At 37.3% G+C, this 15,704-nt stretch overlaps 1 protein-coding gene across 1 annotated transcript in view; it reads left to right on the top strand.

Moving 5' to 3' along the window:
* LOC126235210 (glycerol kinase-like) overlaps positions 1-15,704 on the top strand; it is a 197,799-nt gene that overhangs the window by 40,723 nt on the left and 141,372 nt on the right. Inside the window, exon 5 of the mRNA XM_049943941.1 lies at positions 7,033-7,135. Within this exon, the coding sequence (XP_049799898.1) occupies positions 7,033-7,135 (103 nt within the window). The remainder of the gene's footprint in view (positions 1-7,032; positions 7,136-15,704) is intronic.

Genomic DNA, 15,704 nt, shown 5'->3' with positions numbered 1-15,704 from the left:
TAATATGAAACAGCTAAATATGTGAAAACCAATATTGTGTCTGTCACATTGTGTGACATGGTATTTTGTCATTACTTCCGAATGAGCATTTTAAAGTCAATAGTGGTATGGTGCAATAGTCTGTGGCCATTAATGGAAGTGGTATAATTCTATCATTAAAATGTGCTAGAATAATCATGCAGTGCAGTGATATTGTTGGCACATTCATCACTCATAAAAGGTGTATTTTTAAAACAGTTTCATAGATACCAAGAGAAATACATTGCTTCAATATCTCTCTTTAAGTGTTATCACCTATTTTAGGCTCATGATGGAAAATGGGTAATAAACAAGACACAGGATTTAAGATTTAGATTTGTCTCATGAGATATGGATAAAATCTCAAGAGTTGCACTTTTCATCATTTGAATCTTTTAACAAAAGGAAAGTGGAAAATGAGAAGTCTACACAGCAAATGTTTATGAAATATGGCTCAGATTCAGCTGCTGACAACAGTATAAGATATTATTATGCATATCATTGATATGGGAATTTTGTCTCTAAAAGTAAAGGCACTAGACTGCACCAATTACAGTGCAGCAATAAAATTTTTTAATGTACATCAAAAATGTAGATGAATCATGTTGTGTCAAAATTGTATCACCTTGTGTCAGTTGGGATTCACAAAACAGAAAAGAAAATTAAAGCACTGAATTTTGCCAATAAAAGCACCATCCTTGCCATACTAGATAAAATATGAGACTTAATTTCTGACTTCAAACTTGAAAGAATTAATCTGTTAACAAGACGGGACTATAAAAATGAAAGTTGCTTGGCCTCACATTATTCTACCAGTGTTGAGTCGTGTGCATGAAGTTGGAGGAGGTAATAGCCCATGCGTGTTATTTTACAAGACGGCAGAACACAATTAAGGAGCTGCATCTGAAGATGAAAATACAAATTTTTTGTTAATTATGATGAACAATGCAGGGGGAGGAATTTGGAAGAAGTACAGGAATGACTGGATTTGCATAGATGGGCTCATATAAACAATAATCATGATTTTGAACTGATGACATTATTGGTGTTTGATAGTATGAGACAAGGATTTCCATGTGCCTTCCTCATATCAAATAGAATGATCAAAAATACTTATTTTGCAAATAAAAACCTAGGTTGCAGTAGTTTCACCAAAAGTTTTCGTGTCAGTTTTCTTTAATGCGTGGCAAGTTTCAGTGGGAGCTCTGAAAATAAGACTTTATTCCCCATGCCATGTAGGCAAGGCCTGGACAAATGTACAAGATTCTGAGGACATTGTTACAGGAAGCAGACATCTTACGTTTGAAATTATGCTTCCTGTTGTATTAGTAACCTTAGAGGGCAATTCGTATACTACTGAGTTTTTCACTTACCTTCTGGAGAAGTGTTTCCATTACATGCATTGCTGGATGCATTGCCACAGACTGTATGCTGGGCTGAACACAAATGTGCACATAAAAAGAATGTGTCACACTTTGAAATAAGTTTATCTGGAGGGGAAACTTGATAAGCATCTTGGTGAAGTTGTTTTTGAGCTAGTGTCTTTTGTTAAACACAAATTGTTTGAGTGGCATGTAGATATTCATTACAGGCATAAATCAAGTGGAGCAATGGACAAGGACCTCACTGTACAGGGGTATAGTGGTTAGGAAGTGCCATCTGCCCCCGAAGTTACAAAAGCTTATTTGACCAAAAGCAGCTACATGGAATGCAACTGCAAACTGATGTGTCCTGAGCACAAAACTTGCACCCATAGATATTTTGTGACATGTCGATTTTAATGTGCGTTGTAACATTTGCAAACATATACCAAATGAATGCCTATTATTTTCAGCCTCTGGCATCCACAGAAAATGATGGTACACTTGTCGCAATCAATGAGAATCTTTTGGCACTGAATAAATGAGAAGAAATACTGGTGCAAGTCATTGAATATCACACCTGTAAGAACCCTGTGGCCTTGAAGGAATGAAAAGACAGAATCACTACTGAACTGTTAGGCTTAATGAATGATATCCCTACAGCTAGTGAACTGATTGTTTTCAAGAAACATACAGCTTTCTTTTAACACAACATTAACTGCATTTCACAGTCATAACAATAAGCAGCTCATTTTGAAAACAGAAATACGTGGGAAGAAAAAAATCGTTCCACAACAGAGGCTGTTTTCAATGAACAGGAAAAGGCTATCCAGCACATACCATTTGCAAGGCGTGACACAATGTAGAGCAAGAAAATAGTGATTGTCTTTGATGCAAGTGTGGGGTAAAGCTGTTGGTGTGTGGATTACAACACTGATTGAGTGACTTTTAAGTCTGTGAGAAAATTGACAGTGGACAATCATTTTTTTGTGATAAAATAGCCTGGAACAGTGTAATGACAGCTAGAAACCTTATCATCAAATGTTTTCCAGCTTAGTTACATACTATTTAGAATGTTGTGTGTAAATCCATGAATACATCTCCCTGCCTGCTATCCATCTGCTAAGTGACAGTACTACATTGCAGCTGTGCTGTCACAGCTGGATTGCATGCCTCATAGCCCTGTGGCTAACTTCATTGCGGTTCAGGACTGGAGCTCCACCCAGGAAGGCATTAAATAAAGGCCTCCAAATACAAGCGACATGTCACAGCGAACTATCACAAGCAATATTGCTGCATTTGGTCGCTCACCTTGACTACTGCCACATGTGAGTCATTTGCCAAGTAATTGTAACCAGTATTACGAATGCCATTGTGGGGGGAAGTTCTGCCATGGAAAATGAACTGCTATGTTCAGCAGCAGTGTCAGCTGATCTCCTTATCTCCATGAATACCTGGGGAAAAAGAGAGAGAGAGAGAGAGAGAGAGAGAGAGAGAGAGAGAGAGAGAGAGAGAGAGAGAGACTTGTTATTTATTAAACCTGTTCCAAAACAGTTTTCTTGGGAATTGCCAGTTCCTTTCCAGAATATATTACATTTTTCACCAATCACAATGAATGAAATATTCTGGGCTATTATATAATGGTCAAATGGATTTCACATTAAAACCCAATGTCTCATCCCCATCTGTGGAGGAGATTTGCAAGGGGGATTGGCACATTTTATCACTAATTTAAATGCCATAGTAGTCCATCCAGAGCACATGTTAGTTAGTTTTGATGTGGTATTGTGATTCACTATGGTTCCACTCAATGAAGTGTTGCAACAGCTGAATCGTATCTCTCCTCCTGATATTGCAGAACTGTTTAAATATTGTCTCACAACCACATATCTCAAATGGAACAATTATTCTATGAACGGACAGATGGTGTCACTATGGGTAGCTCCTTAAGCTTAGTTATAATGAATTTTTTTGTGGAAAAATTTGAGGAGCAGGCATTAGACTCTGTGAACAAGAAACTGAATGTTTGGTTCCAGTGTGTAGATGACACGTTTGTTTTGTGGTGGCATGGTAGAGAGCAACTAGGTTGTTTTCACAAACGTTTCAACAGGATCAAGCTGAAGATTCAGTTTACCATTGAGAAGGAGAAGGCAGGCAGAAGATTAAATTTTCTTGTTGTGCTAGTTTTCAAGAAAGAAGATGGTAGCTTGGGCCATACAGCTTACTGAAAACCCACGCACACAGACCGTTACCTACACCAGGATTTGAACCATCACCCACAACAAAAGTGAGACATCATAAAAACGTTGATGGATAGAGTAAGAAACATCAGCGAAGCAGAGCTACTTGAAGCAGAACTAAAGCATTGCTCAAGAATGGTTATTTGTTTGCTGAGGTAAAAAGAACATTAAGACCACCACACAGAAATCATAGAAATACTCAAGCATCAGTTATATCGAAAGATTTCCTGCCTTCTGTTAAGGACTTTACTGACCACATAGGAAAAATCTTGAAAAAGTGGAACATCATGGTAATCTACAAACCCATCTGCAAGATACAGTATCACCTAAAATCAGTGAAGGGTGCTCACCAAATGGGAAAAGCAGGAATTTATAGGATTCTGTGTAGTTGGTGGGGTGGGGGTATGTGGGCACTACACAAAGAATTCTCAAGAAATGACTAGAAGAGGATGAGATTGACAAATAAGCTGTTGCAGAACATGCTTTGCAGCCAGGAAACCAACATATTCATTTTCGTAGGACTCAAGAACTGATAGACACAAGTGGATACCATGAAAGGCTATACAGAGAGGCCAGAGAGATTGTAAAACACCCCAAGAATTTCAGTAGGAAGGAGGAGGGCATGAAATTGAATTACATCTGGATTCTGGTGTTACCGTGGGGTGATAGCAATAGTGGATGATGGGAGTCGTCAATGGCCAATTGTGCAAAGGTATCCAAAACGTGATGATGTCACACCACTGTGCTGAAGTATGCAGAAGAGGAATTTTGCTGCAGTCAGTAGTGAGCCAGGATGTGAATTGGACATTCAAAGAAGTTACGGCCCCCCTTGAAAATGTCCTCTGCAGATGGGGACAAAACATTGGGTTTTAATGTGAAATCCATTCAATCACAGCATAACAGGACAGAACATTTTATTGATTGTGACATTTCCAGCTGTGAAAGTTTACATTTTTCACTAGTGTGAAGTAGGCTATATACATCTTTCTAGTGTCCTAATACAATTCATTCTTCATTTATTAGTTCTCAGTTTCTTTTTCATTCATTAGTCCTATAGTTTAACTGTGAATATTTACACAGTTTGTTTTGGGACCTTGTGTTTCTGTAGAAATGTTTCCAATAGTGGCATTGCTGATTACCATAACTCTTCGTATAAATTGTGTGAAGGACAGTTGGATTTTATGAAATGACAAGGGATTTGAGTGTAGCTGCCATGAACATTTAAATTAAAATGTCCACTTAGTATTACCGTGTGTCATTCCATTTATAACTTAAAAATCCCTGTAACTGTTTCCCAAATACCTCATAATCATCATATGGTGCCCAGCGTATTGCAACTATTATTATGAACTCCCAACCAATTTTACTTCTGCAACAAAAGTTTCAAAATGCTAATCACTCCAAAATTGGAGGTGCCAATTCTTTTTATTTTGATATTACTTCTTAATGTATTTGGAAACTACAGCCTCACCTCACTGTTCAGTGTGGTTCTTGGTCTCTGAATAACTATAAACTCTCATGTAAAGTTCTTACTCAACAAGGGCAAAAAAAAGTGAAACTAAACTACACAACCCTGCAGTAATTAGCAGTAATTAGACAATAGAATCACAGCCATATTGCTACACAGATCCCATGTGTTCCATAGTTTGGCCAGATTTCCAAGCGATCAGTAACTGATAACTGTGATTTGCTCACATGTATGATGTACAAAGCAATCACACACCCATCTAATGGTCTGCTGTTTTGATTAACTTTTCTTGGTAATTGCTGGTTACTTTACAGAATATATTACATTGCTGATGCCAAGTGGAATGTGAACATCTTGCCAGTGTACTAATAGAGTTTGTTTTTCATTCATTAGTTCTCAATTCATACTTTTCTTTGTATATAGAAAAAAAATGTTCTGAGGCTGTTACTATATGCTGTTTGTGCTTGTTTCTTTCACCCTCAGTGAAAACCATTATTTACTACAGCATAGTTTGAAAAGTAACTCAGTGTATTCCAGAAGGACACTGCATGACAGTAAGATAGTAACAACCAAGTCAACTTGATATCTCAGAGGTTGCTCTCTTAACACTCAGTTGTGTCATTGGCATATTGTTAACTGTTAGTGTAAAGGAATCTTATTTGTAACGCCTGTACCTTTCTTATTATCCTGACAATAAATCCAAAACCACAACCTGTTGTTGTAATCCATCATGGTGGTCAGTCATGTGTATAGGACCTATGATGTAAAGTGACTGTCAGTTCTCTTCCCCATATTTCAGCTCTCTGGTTTTAGTTCTGTGATAAATCCACAGTAGCAAGCTCACTGGAAGAATGTCATGTAGTAGCAACCAGTTACTGAGTATTGCTTAAGGCATACTGTACCCGTGATGCACATTTGCTCATCTCGCGGTTTTCACAATTTTGATGACAGTACTCTTACTGCTTCTCTTGTCCCAGAACACCACTGTTTATTTACCCCACACTCATTGCCATTATTACTTGTTTATTATTTCCTTTCAAATTTGTATTTCCTTTAAAATTTCCTGACAGATTAAAACTGTGTACCACACCAGGACTCAAACCTGGAACCTTCCCTTAATGGGCAGTGTTCTTGCTGATATCTGACTTAACAGGAATGTGACTCATAGTCTTCCCTCAACTTCACTTCTGCTATTACCTCTCTTCTACTTTCCAGTCATATGAATAGACAGGCAGGAGAGGTTATGTGAATTCTCTTTTTTACCTTTTTTTTACTGTGTTAGTGTTAAAAGGCCTTTGCTTTTTCACTTTAACAAGAGTAACTATTGATACATCCATACCACTTTTTAATAAGGGTAACTACTGATACATCAATACAATACCATGACCCTGAGAAAGGGTGCTGACGACCACACTGTTTAGTCCCCACATCCAGTCTTCACCAAAGACAGCATATCTTGCTGCAGTAACACTTCTGGAGGGAAGAAGGTTACAGAGAAATGCTGTAGCCACAGTCTATGGGACTGATTTCAACCTGCAGTGGAGTGTGTGCTATTTTGAAACTTCCCAACCAATCAATATGTCTACTGTATGCTGGGTTGTTACTTGAACCCAAATTCTTGTCATTTGTGGACAGTGCTCTTTCCTTTGAGGGTTCTGTGTAACTTGCTGCTGAACACAATAAATGCACTTACATTCAGCATAGCTAGATTCCTCCCCTCACAACCTTACATTTTTATACCCATATTATTCATTTATGTGAATATGCAAGATCAGGATTTTCAGTTTAGAAACTTCAACTAAAATTTTAATTTTCTTTTTCGCTTATTTGTTCATATTTGCAGTACAGTGTAGCATATAAATTGTAGTGAATTGTAACACGTAATAAAGAAATGTTTTAGATTTAAAAATAATGGAAACTACTACAATCATTTTATGTTTTATAGGTATATGCAAGTACCTAAGGAAATTCTTCCTACTATCCATAGTTCTTCTGAAATATATGGTTATGTAGCAGAGGAACAATTGAAGAATGTTCCAATATCAGGGGTGAGTTCAACAAATGTTAAATCAGTAGCTGTTTTATAACTACGGTTCAGCAGTAAAAGTTTGTTTACCTTCTGATAAACAATTATTTGTGTAATGGTGAAAATGATGAACATGATCTGGTGCACTGAGCAGTCTGTGAATATAACACCTTGAATAGATTCAAATGACATTTTAGTGTTTTAATAAGCAAGGCTAGTGTCAACATTGTGAGAGCAATTTGTAAGTTTCTGCAATAATTATTACAATATCTAGTTCTGCACAGTAATTTTAGTTATGAAGGGGAATGGTTAGTAAGTGAAGGATGAGACTAGACTATTTCCTAGAAAGGGGAAAGGACGAAAAAGACTAATGAGGGTAATTTTGGAGAGACTTATGATCCCTTGTGGCAGCAAGAGCTAGTGAAGAGTGAAAGGCAGAGAAGAATAGGGAAAGGGGTGAGGACAAATTTCCATGGGAGAATGCAAGACAAGAAACTGTTGGAAACTGGTAAGGACTTTAGGTATTTGTACTGGTCAGAGACAAGAATCAAAATCTAAATTGTATCTAGAAGTGAAGTGGAAGGAAAATGATAAATATTATGAGTAAATGGGGATAAAAGGAAAACAGATGTAGAATGGATAGTATTGATCAGTAACAATAAACTCTAATTACTAGCATATATGCAAACATTCGGGTTATGTGGAAAATAAGAGCATTGTTAATGTTATAGTCCTAACTCTACAGCTCAAAAACAAGAAAAAATAAACAGTTTAAGTTATGAATATTAGCAAGTGAATGTATGGGACTGATACTAATAAAACATGGAAAGCTAGAAATTCAAGAAATGGCAGTACTCTGAAAAATGCTTGTTGAAAAAATGTAAGCTAATGTGAAATAGCCAACACTTGTGATAATTATTACTACAATGTAATGCAATATGTAAATTTTTAACACTGAGGGTAAAGTCATCAACAGAAAACCACTCAATGATACTTTTAAGAACATTATTTACCATTTCTTCTGTTTTTTGAGGGATGCTTGGATTGATTACAATACTAGTGTCATCTGAGAAAAGACCTAGTTCTGCTTGTTGTATATTAGATGGAACATTGTTTACATTTATATGAGGAACAGTGGTGGACCTAAGAGTGAGCCTTGGAGAACCCCATACAAGATTTCTTCCCAGTCAGAATAATGTCCCCAGACTGCATTGGTTGAATTACAAAGTACAACTTTCTGCATTATTTTGGTTAGATATGATGTTGTCTGTTGGTTAGCTATACCATCAATCCCATAAACTTTCAATTACCTTGCATAATACTGTGATTCGCTCAATCAGATGTTTTAGATAGGTTGCAGAAAATAACAAATGGCACTGTTTTATTGTTTAATGCTTGTAAAATTTGGTGAGTGAATATGTAAATGACATTTTCAGTAGATTAACTCTTCTGAAATTCAAACAGTGATTTACTGAGGATATTATTGTTGCTCAGGTGAGATACTATTCTAGAATACATCACCTTCTAAAAAATGTTGGAAAATGATGTGAGCAGTGAAACAGTTTGGTAGTTACTGACATCTCTCTTATCAAGTTTCTTAAAAATGGATTTGACAATGGCATATTTCAGTCTCTCTCAAAAAATACCTTGATTTAGTAATGCAGTATGTATTTAAGATAAGACTGAACTTATTACATGTGAACAAATCTTTAGTACTTTACTGGAAACACCATCAAAACCAGATGAGATCTTATTTTTGAGAGAATATATAATTTTTTTAATTTCAGAAGGAGAAATTTGTGTTACATTTGTATGATTGAATTTTATGACAGTTGCTTTTTCAGCAAACTGCTGTGATTTTCCTCTTCAACTATTTGTCCTTATACTTTGTATTGTGTTTAAGAAATGATTATTACATATATTTGCTACCTATGACCCATCATTTATGCTCTTCCATTCAGTTCAGTAGTGATGTTATCTTGTGGCTGATGTTACCTTGTGGCTGGCTGTCCTGTCTTTCATTTCACTACATTCCATCTAGCATTAAGGTTGTTGTTTAATCACTTATTTCAGACATCATGTACATGTCTCCCAATTTTTAAATAATGTTTTTTAGTAATTTTGAGTAGCTTTTTAGTGTGCAACTACTGCAGTACCTGTACTTGTTATTGCCAACACTAGTTTTTACCTTTTCCTTGCACAACATATTTTAATCCCTCTAGTGATCCAAGGCTTTTTACATGGCTGTTTAACATCCCTTCTGATTAGCTTATGATGAAAGGTATTTTCAAATAATGACATGAATATACCATTGAATAAATTAAATTTTATATTAGCATTTGGTTCTTTATCAATTCTGTCCCATATCATTTCTTTTAGACTATTCTTAAAAAAAATTTGTTCTGGAGTCATTCATTATTCTGATTTCCACTAAAGAATATCCATACTGTAAGGCACTATTGCATTTATCCTAACTAACTGTGCATCATGATCAGAGAGAGCATTTGTTTCAGGGTAAAGAGTCATTTTCTTGCTTTGAGCTTCACCAAAGAAATATTATCAATTAGGTTCCTACTGTCTTGATTCATTCATGTGGGAAATGTAAGTACTGAGATCAGATTGTAGGATCCAAATAAGATTTCCAGATCAATTTTCCTATCAGAATTTTGTAGAAAATCTGCACTGATGTTACTAGAGACCATTAACTGCTTGCTGCTGTCTGACAGATTGTGTAGTAAGGAATCAATATTCCTCATAAACTGTTGAAAATTTCCCAGTGGGCATCTATACATACAGTTACAATTCAAAGTGAACTATTTCTATTTTTCAGTATAATTCTCAAGCACACACTACTATTTACTGACTACTGCAAAATCTACTTGTCTCAATGTTTTTGAACTTGTGTGCTGTCTTAATATATGTGACAACTGCTCTTTTCCCCACATTATTTCTGCATGAGTAAGCTGCTAGACTGTAATCTTTTATATGTAACTTACCTAACCCTCTGGTTATGTGGTTCTCAGGTAGGCACAGGATGTCTAACTTTTCAGAGCTCTCTGAATTTTCCAAACAGACAAGAAATTGTTCCACCCTATCCCTCAACCATCTAATATTTTAATGAAATAAGCTAACCTTACTTTTCAATGCATTCTTAAGCCTTTTATGGGGTTCTTATGTTATTCTGACTTCTTTCAGAACAGGGTGCCTGAATCATGGTTCTAACCTAAAAACGGTACCTCTCTGACTCCAGTAACCACAGGGATAATGGTTTATGTGATGATCCCCTTCCATCTCACTCCCCCCCCCCCCCCCTCCAAATATTTTCTGCAAGAAGTTCAACAGCTTATCTTTCCCTCTCCTACTCAGGTGTAGGCCATGTCTAGTATATCCACATCTCCTAACTGTAGCAGTAGGTGCTGCACTCATAAGAGACTTCATTCCATTCAGCATCAGCCTGCAGAACTCAGGACTCACACAACTCTCAGCAGAGTTAAACCAAGCTTGGTTACGACACTATATGACATTCACAAAATCTCATTTGCATGTGTAGTTGCTATACATACTTCATCCATCGCTAATGCTGTAATTACTGTCCTTATCTAAGCTGCTCCCTTTATTTATTCATTTATTTACATGTCAAGTTCTGTAGGGCCAAATTGAGAAGCAAATCTCCAAGGTCATGGAATGTGTCAGTACATGAAATTACAACATAAAAGTAATAACAGATAAAAATAAAATGTTTATGAACCCAAAAAAGACAAGCTGTAAGTTTAAGTAAACACAATCAAGAATACAACAAGAATCAGCTTAATTTTTCAAGGAACTCCTCAAGAGAACAGGAGGAGTCACTCTTCAGTTTCGATTTGATAATGAGTGGATTACTGCTGCTGTTGTTGTTGTTGTGATCTTCAGTCCTGAGACTGGTTTGATTCAGCTCTTCATGCTACTCTATCCTGTGCAAGCAGCAGTACATACTGCAGCCTACATCCTTGTGAATCTGCTTAGAGTATTCATCTCTTGGTCTCCCACTATGATTTTTACCCTCCTTGCTGCCCTCCAATACTAAATTGGTGATCCCTTGATGCCTGAGAACATGTCTTACCAACCAATCCCTTCTTCTAGTCAAGTTATGCCACAAACTCCTCTTCTCCCCAATTCTATTCAATACCTCCTCATTAGTTATGTGATCTACCCATCTAATCTTCAGCATTCTTCTGTAGCACCACATTTCAAAAGCTTCTATTCTCTTCTTGTCGAAACTCATTATCGTCCATGTTTCACTTCCATACATGGCTACACTCCATACAAATACTTCCAGAAATGACTTCCTGACACTTAAATCTATACTCAATGTTTACAACTTTCTCTTCTTCAGAAAAGCTTTCCTTGCCATTGCCAGTCTACATTTTATATCCTCTCTACTTCGACCATCATCAGTTATTTTGTTCCCCAAATAGCAAAACTCTTTTACTACTTTAAGTGTCTCATTTCCTAATCTAATTCCCTCAGCATCACCCGACTTAATTTGACTACATTCCATTATCCTTGTTTTGCTTTTGTTGATGTTCATCTTATATCCTCCTTTCAAGACACTGTCCATTTCCATTCAACTGGTCTTCCAAGTCCTTTGCTGTCTCTGACAGAATTACAATGTCATCGGCGAACTGCAAAGTTTTAATTTCTTCTCCATGGATTTTAATACCTACTCCAAATTTTTCTTTTGTTTCCTTTACTGCTTGCTCAATATACAGATTGAATAACATCGGGGATAGGCTACAAACATTTCTCACTCCCTTCCCAACCACTGCCTCCCTTTCATGCCCCTCGACCCTTATAACTGCCATCAGGTTTCTGTACAAATTGTAAAGAGCCTTTCGCTCACTGTATTTTACCCCTGCCACCTTCAGAATTTGAGAGAGTATTCCAGTCAACATTGTCAAAAGCTTTCTCTAAGTCAACAAATGCTAGAAACGTAGGTTTGCCTTTTCTTAAACTTGCTTCTAAGATAAGTCGTAGGGTCTGAATTGCCTCATGTGTTCCAACGTTTCTACAGAATCCAAACTGATCTTCCCCGAGGTCGGCGTCTACCAGTTTTTCCATTCGTCTGTAAAGAATTCATGTTAGTATATTGCAACCATGGCTTATTAAACTGATAGTTCGGTAATTTTCACATCTGTCAACACCTGCTTTCTTTGGGATTGGAATTAATATATTGTTCTTGAAGTCAGAGGGTATTTTGCCTGTCTCATACATTTTGCTCACCAGATGGTAGAGCTTTGTCAGGGCTGGCTCTCCCAAGGCTGTCAGTAGTTCTAATGGAATGTTGTCTACTCCCGGGTCCTCGTTTCGGCTTAGGTCTTTCAGTGCTCTGTCAAACTCTTCCCACAGTATCATATCTCCCATTTCATCTTCATCTAATATCCTCTTCCATTTCCATAATATTGCCCTTAAGTACATCACCCTTGTATAGACCCTCTATATACTATTTCCACCTTTCTGCTTTCCCTTCTTTGCTTAGAACTGGGTTTCCATCTGAACTCTTGATATTCATACAAGTGGTTCTCTTTTCTCCAAAGGTCTCTTTAATTTTCCTGTAGGCAGTATCTACTTTACCCCTAGTGAGATAAGCCTGTACATCCTTACATTTGTCCTCTAGCCATCCCTGCTTAACCATTTTGCACTTTCTGTCGATCTCATTTTTGAGACGTTTGTATTCCTTTTTGCCTGCTTCATTTACTGCATTTTTATATTTTCTCCTTTCATCCATTAAATTCAATATTTGTTCTGTTACCCAAGGATTTCTACAAGCCCTCATCTTTTTACCTACTTGATCCTCTGATGCCTTCACTACTTCATCCCTCAGAGCTACCCATTCTTCTTCTACTGTATTTCTTTCCCCCATTCTTGTCAATTGTTGCCTTATGCTCTCTCTGAAACTCTGTACAACCTCTGGTTTAGTCAGTTTATCCAGGTCCCATCTCATTAAATTCCCACTTTTTTGCAGTTTTCAGTTTTAATCTACAGTTCATAACCAATAGATTTTGGTCAGAGTCCACATCTGCCCCTGGAAATGTCTTAAAATTTAAAACCTGGTTCCTAAATCTCTGTCTTACCATTATATAATCTATCTGATACCTTCTAGTATCTCCAGGCTTCTTACATGTATACAACCTTTTTTCATGATTCCAGAATGAGATTTTGACTCTGCAGCGCAGTATGCGCTGATATGAAGCTTCCTGGCAGATTAAAAGTGTGTGCCAGACTGAGACTCAAACTCGGAACCTTTGCCTTTTGTGGGAAAGTGCTCTACCATCTGAGCTACCCAAGCACGACTCACCCCCAGTCCTTACAGCTTTACTTTTGCCAGTACTTCGTCTCCTGCTTTCCAAACTTCACAGAAGCTTTCCTGTGAACCTTGCAGAACTAGCACTCCTGTAAGAAAGGATATTGCGGAGACATAGCTTAGCCACAGCCTGGGGGTTGTTTCCAGAATGAGATTTTCACTCTGCAGTGGAGTGTGTGCTGATATGAAACTTCCTGGCAGATTAAAACTTTGTGCCGGACCGAGACTCGAACTCGAGACCTTTGCCTTTCGCGGGCAAGTGCTCTACCATCTGAGCTACCCAAGCACGACTCATGCCCTGTCCTCACAGCTTTACTTCCACCAGTACCTCGTCTCCTACTTTCCAAACTTCACAGAAGCTCTCCTGCAAACCTTGCAGAACTGTTCTTACTTAAACTATGTACAATTTGGCACTGAATTGCCCTTGTATTTATTGTAAGTTTAAATTGAAACCTGTACAATTTGACACATTCCATATCCTTGTGATTGACTCACTAACTGGATCTATGGAACATGAAATAAATAAATAAAAATACTTTAATCGTTCAGGAAACTAAACATTCCTAAGGGAAAAATTACAAATATGGCTAAATACAGGGCTAACATGTGCAGTACTGTACCTCAGTATTCTGTATCACAGAGGAGTATTTCAGACATCAGTCTCAGAAACACAGTTCCCAAGAAAGTTACATGATTTCCTGTAGAAACGAAATTTTTATTTAATTCACCAGCAATGCTCAGAAAATGATTCTTAAATACTGTACATATATCTGATTTATCAGTAACAGAAATATTTTTACTACAAACTGGCTCTATATTGTTGACGTTGTGCTGCTTCACAACTGACCACATGGTTTCAATTTTATCCTGTGAATTAGCTATTCTATTTGCATACAACATACTCTATGCCTTCCTAATAACTTTTTTAAGCACCTTAAAGTACTGTTTGTAATGGGCTACTGTAGCTTGATTGTGACTGATTCTAACATTTTGATATAATTCCCACTTTGTTCTACATGATATCCTTATCCCACTAGTCAGCCACCCAGGCTGCCTTTTACTGCTAGTACCCTGTTTAGAATGCTGTAATGGAAAGCAACTCTCAAAGAGCATGAGAAATGTGTTATGGAAAGCATTTCATTTGTCATCTATGTTATCGGCACTATAAACATCCTGCCACTCTTGTTCTTTGTTGAGGTTTAAAAAATTCTCTATTGCTGTTTGATTAACTTTCCTACATAGTTTGTAATTATATGTGACATTTTTTTTAGTACAAAAGCCTTTTAGTGTCAAAATTTGTGCATCATGGTCTGAAAGGCCATTCCCCCTTTACTAACAGAATGCCAATCTAGGAATGAAGAATGAATAAAGATATTGTGTATGGCTGTGCTACTGTTCCCCTGCAACCTAGTTGGAAAAAACACAGTCTGCATCAGATCGTATGAATTTAGGAGACCACCAACATCCTCTGTCTTACACCATAATATACAAAATTTATACTGAAGTCACCGCATAGAACTAATTTCTGGTACTTCCTACAGAGTGAACAAGAACCCTCTCTAGCTTGAGCAGAAATGCTCTGAAGTCAGAGTTAGGGGACCTATAAACAACAACAATTAGAAGTTTAGTTTCATTAAATTCAACTGCCCCTGCACAACATTCAAATATCTGTTCAGTGTTGTGTCGTGATATGTCTATGGACTCAAATGGAATACTGTTTTTTATGTACATGGCCACAACCGCACCCCGCAAGGAACTGCTTGAAAAACAGCCAGCTAACCTGTATCCTGGTAAAGGAAGCCTCTGAATTGTTAAACTATTTAAGTGGCGCTCCAATATACCAATAATTTCAGAGTCAACATCTATAAGCAGTTCACGAACATATTTTGATGAAATATGCTAATTCCTTCTCTACTTGGAAACATGACATCCTCTGAAGGTGAGCCCTTAGTTAGAGGGAATTCCTTTAAGCAGGTATACCTATCAGCTGACTTCAATTTAGAAAATGTGCAGCTCTAACACCAACTACTACAGGAATTTTTCCATGAGTGATCCTACCACCACCCGCTACACTGTCACCTATAAGCTTTGCCAGCCTCCCATTCCCATACCTATTAAGGTGCAGGCCTTGCCTAGTGAAATCCGATCTACTGATAGACTCAACTGGCACCACTGAAATGTGGCCCATGCCATCTGCCATCAGGGCGTACTCCAGCCCCATGTTAATGCACTTAACAGCTGCATTAAG

Source organism: Schistocerca nitens, chromosome 2 (assembly GCF_023898315.1).
Source record: "Schistocerca nitens isolate TAMUIC-IGC-003100 chromosome 2, iqSchNite1.1, whole genome shotgun sequence".
Classification (NCBI taxonomy): domain Eukaryota; kingdom Metazoa; phylum Arthropoda; class Insecta; order Orthoptera; family Acrididae; genus Schistocerca; species Schistocerca nitens.
This window is presented reverse-complemented; position numbering and strand designations above follow the sequence as displayed.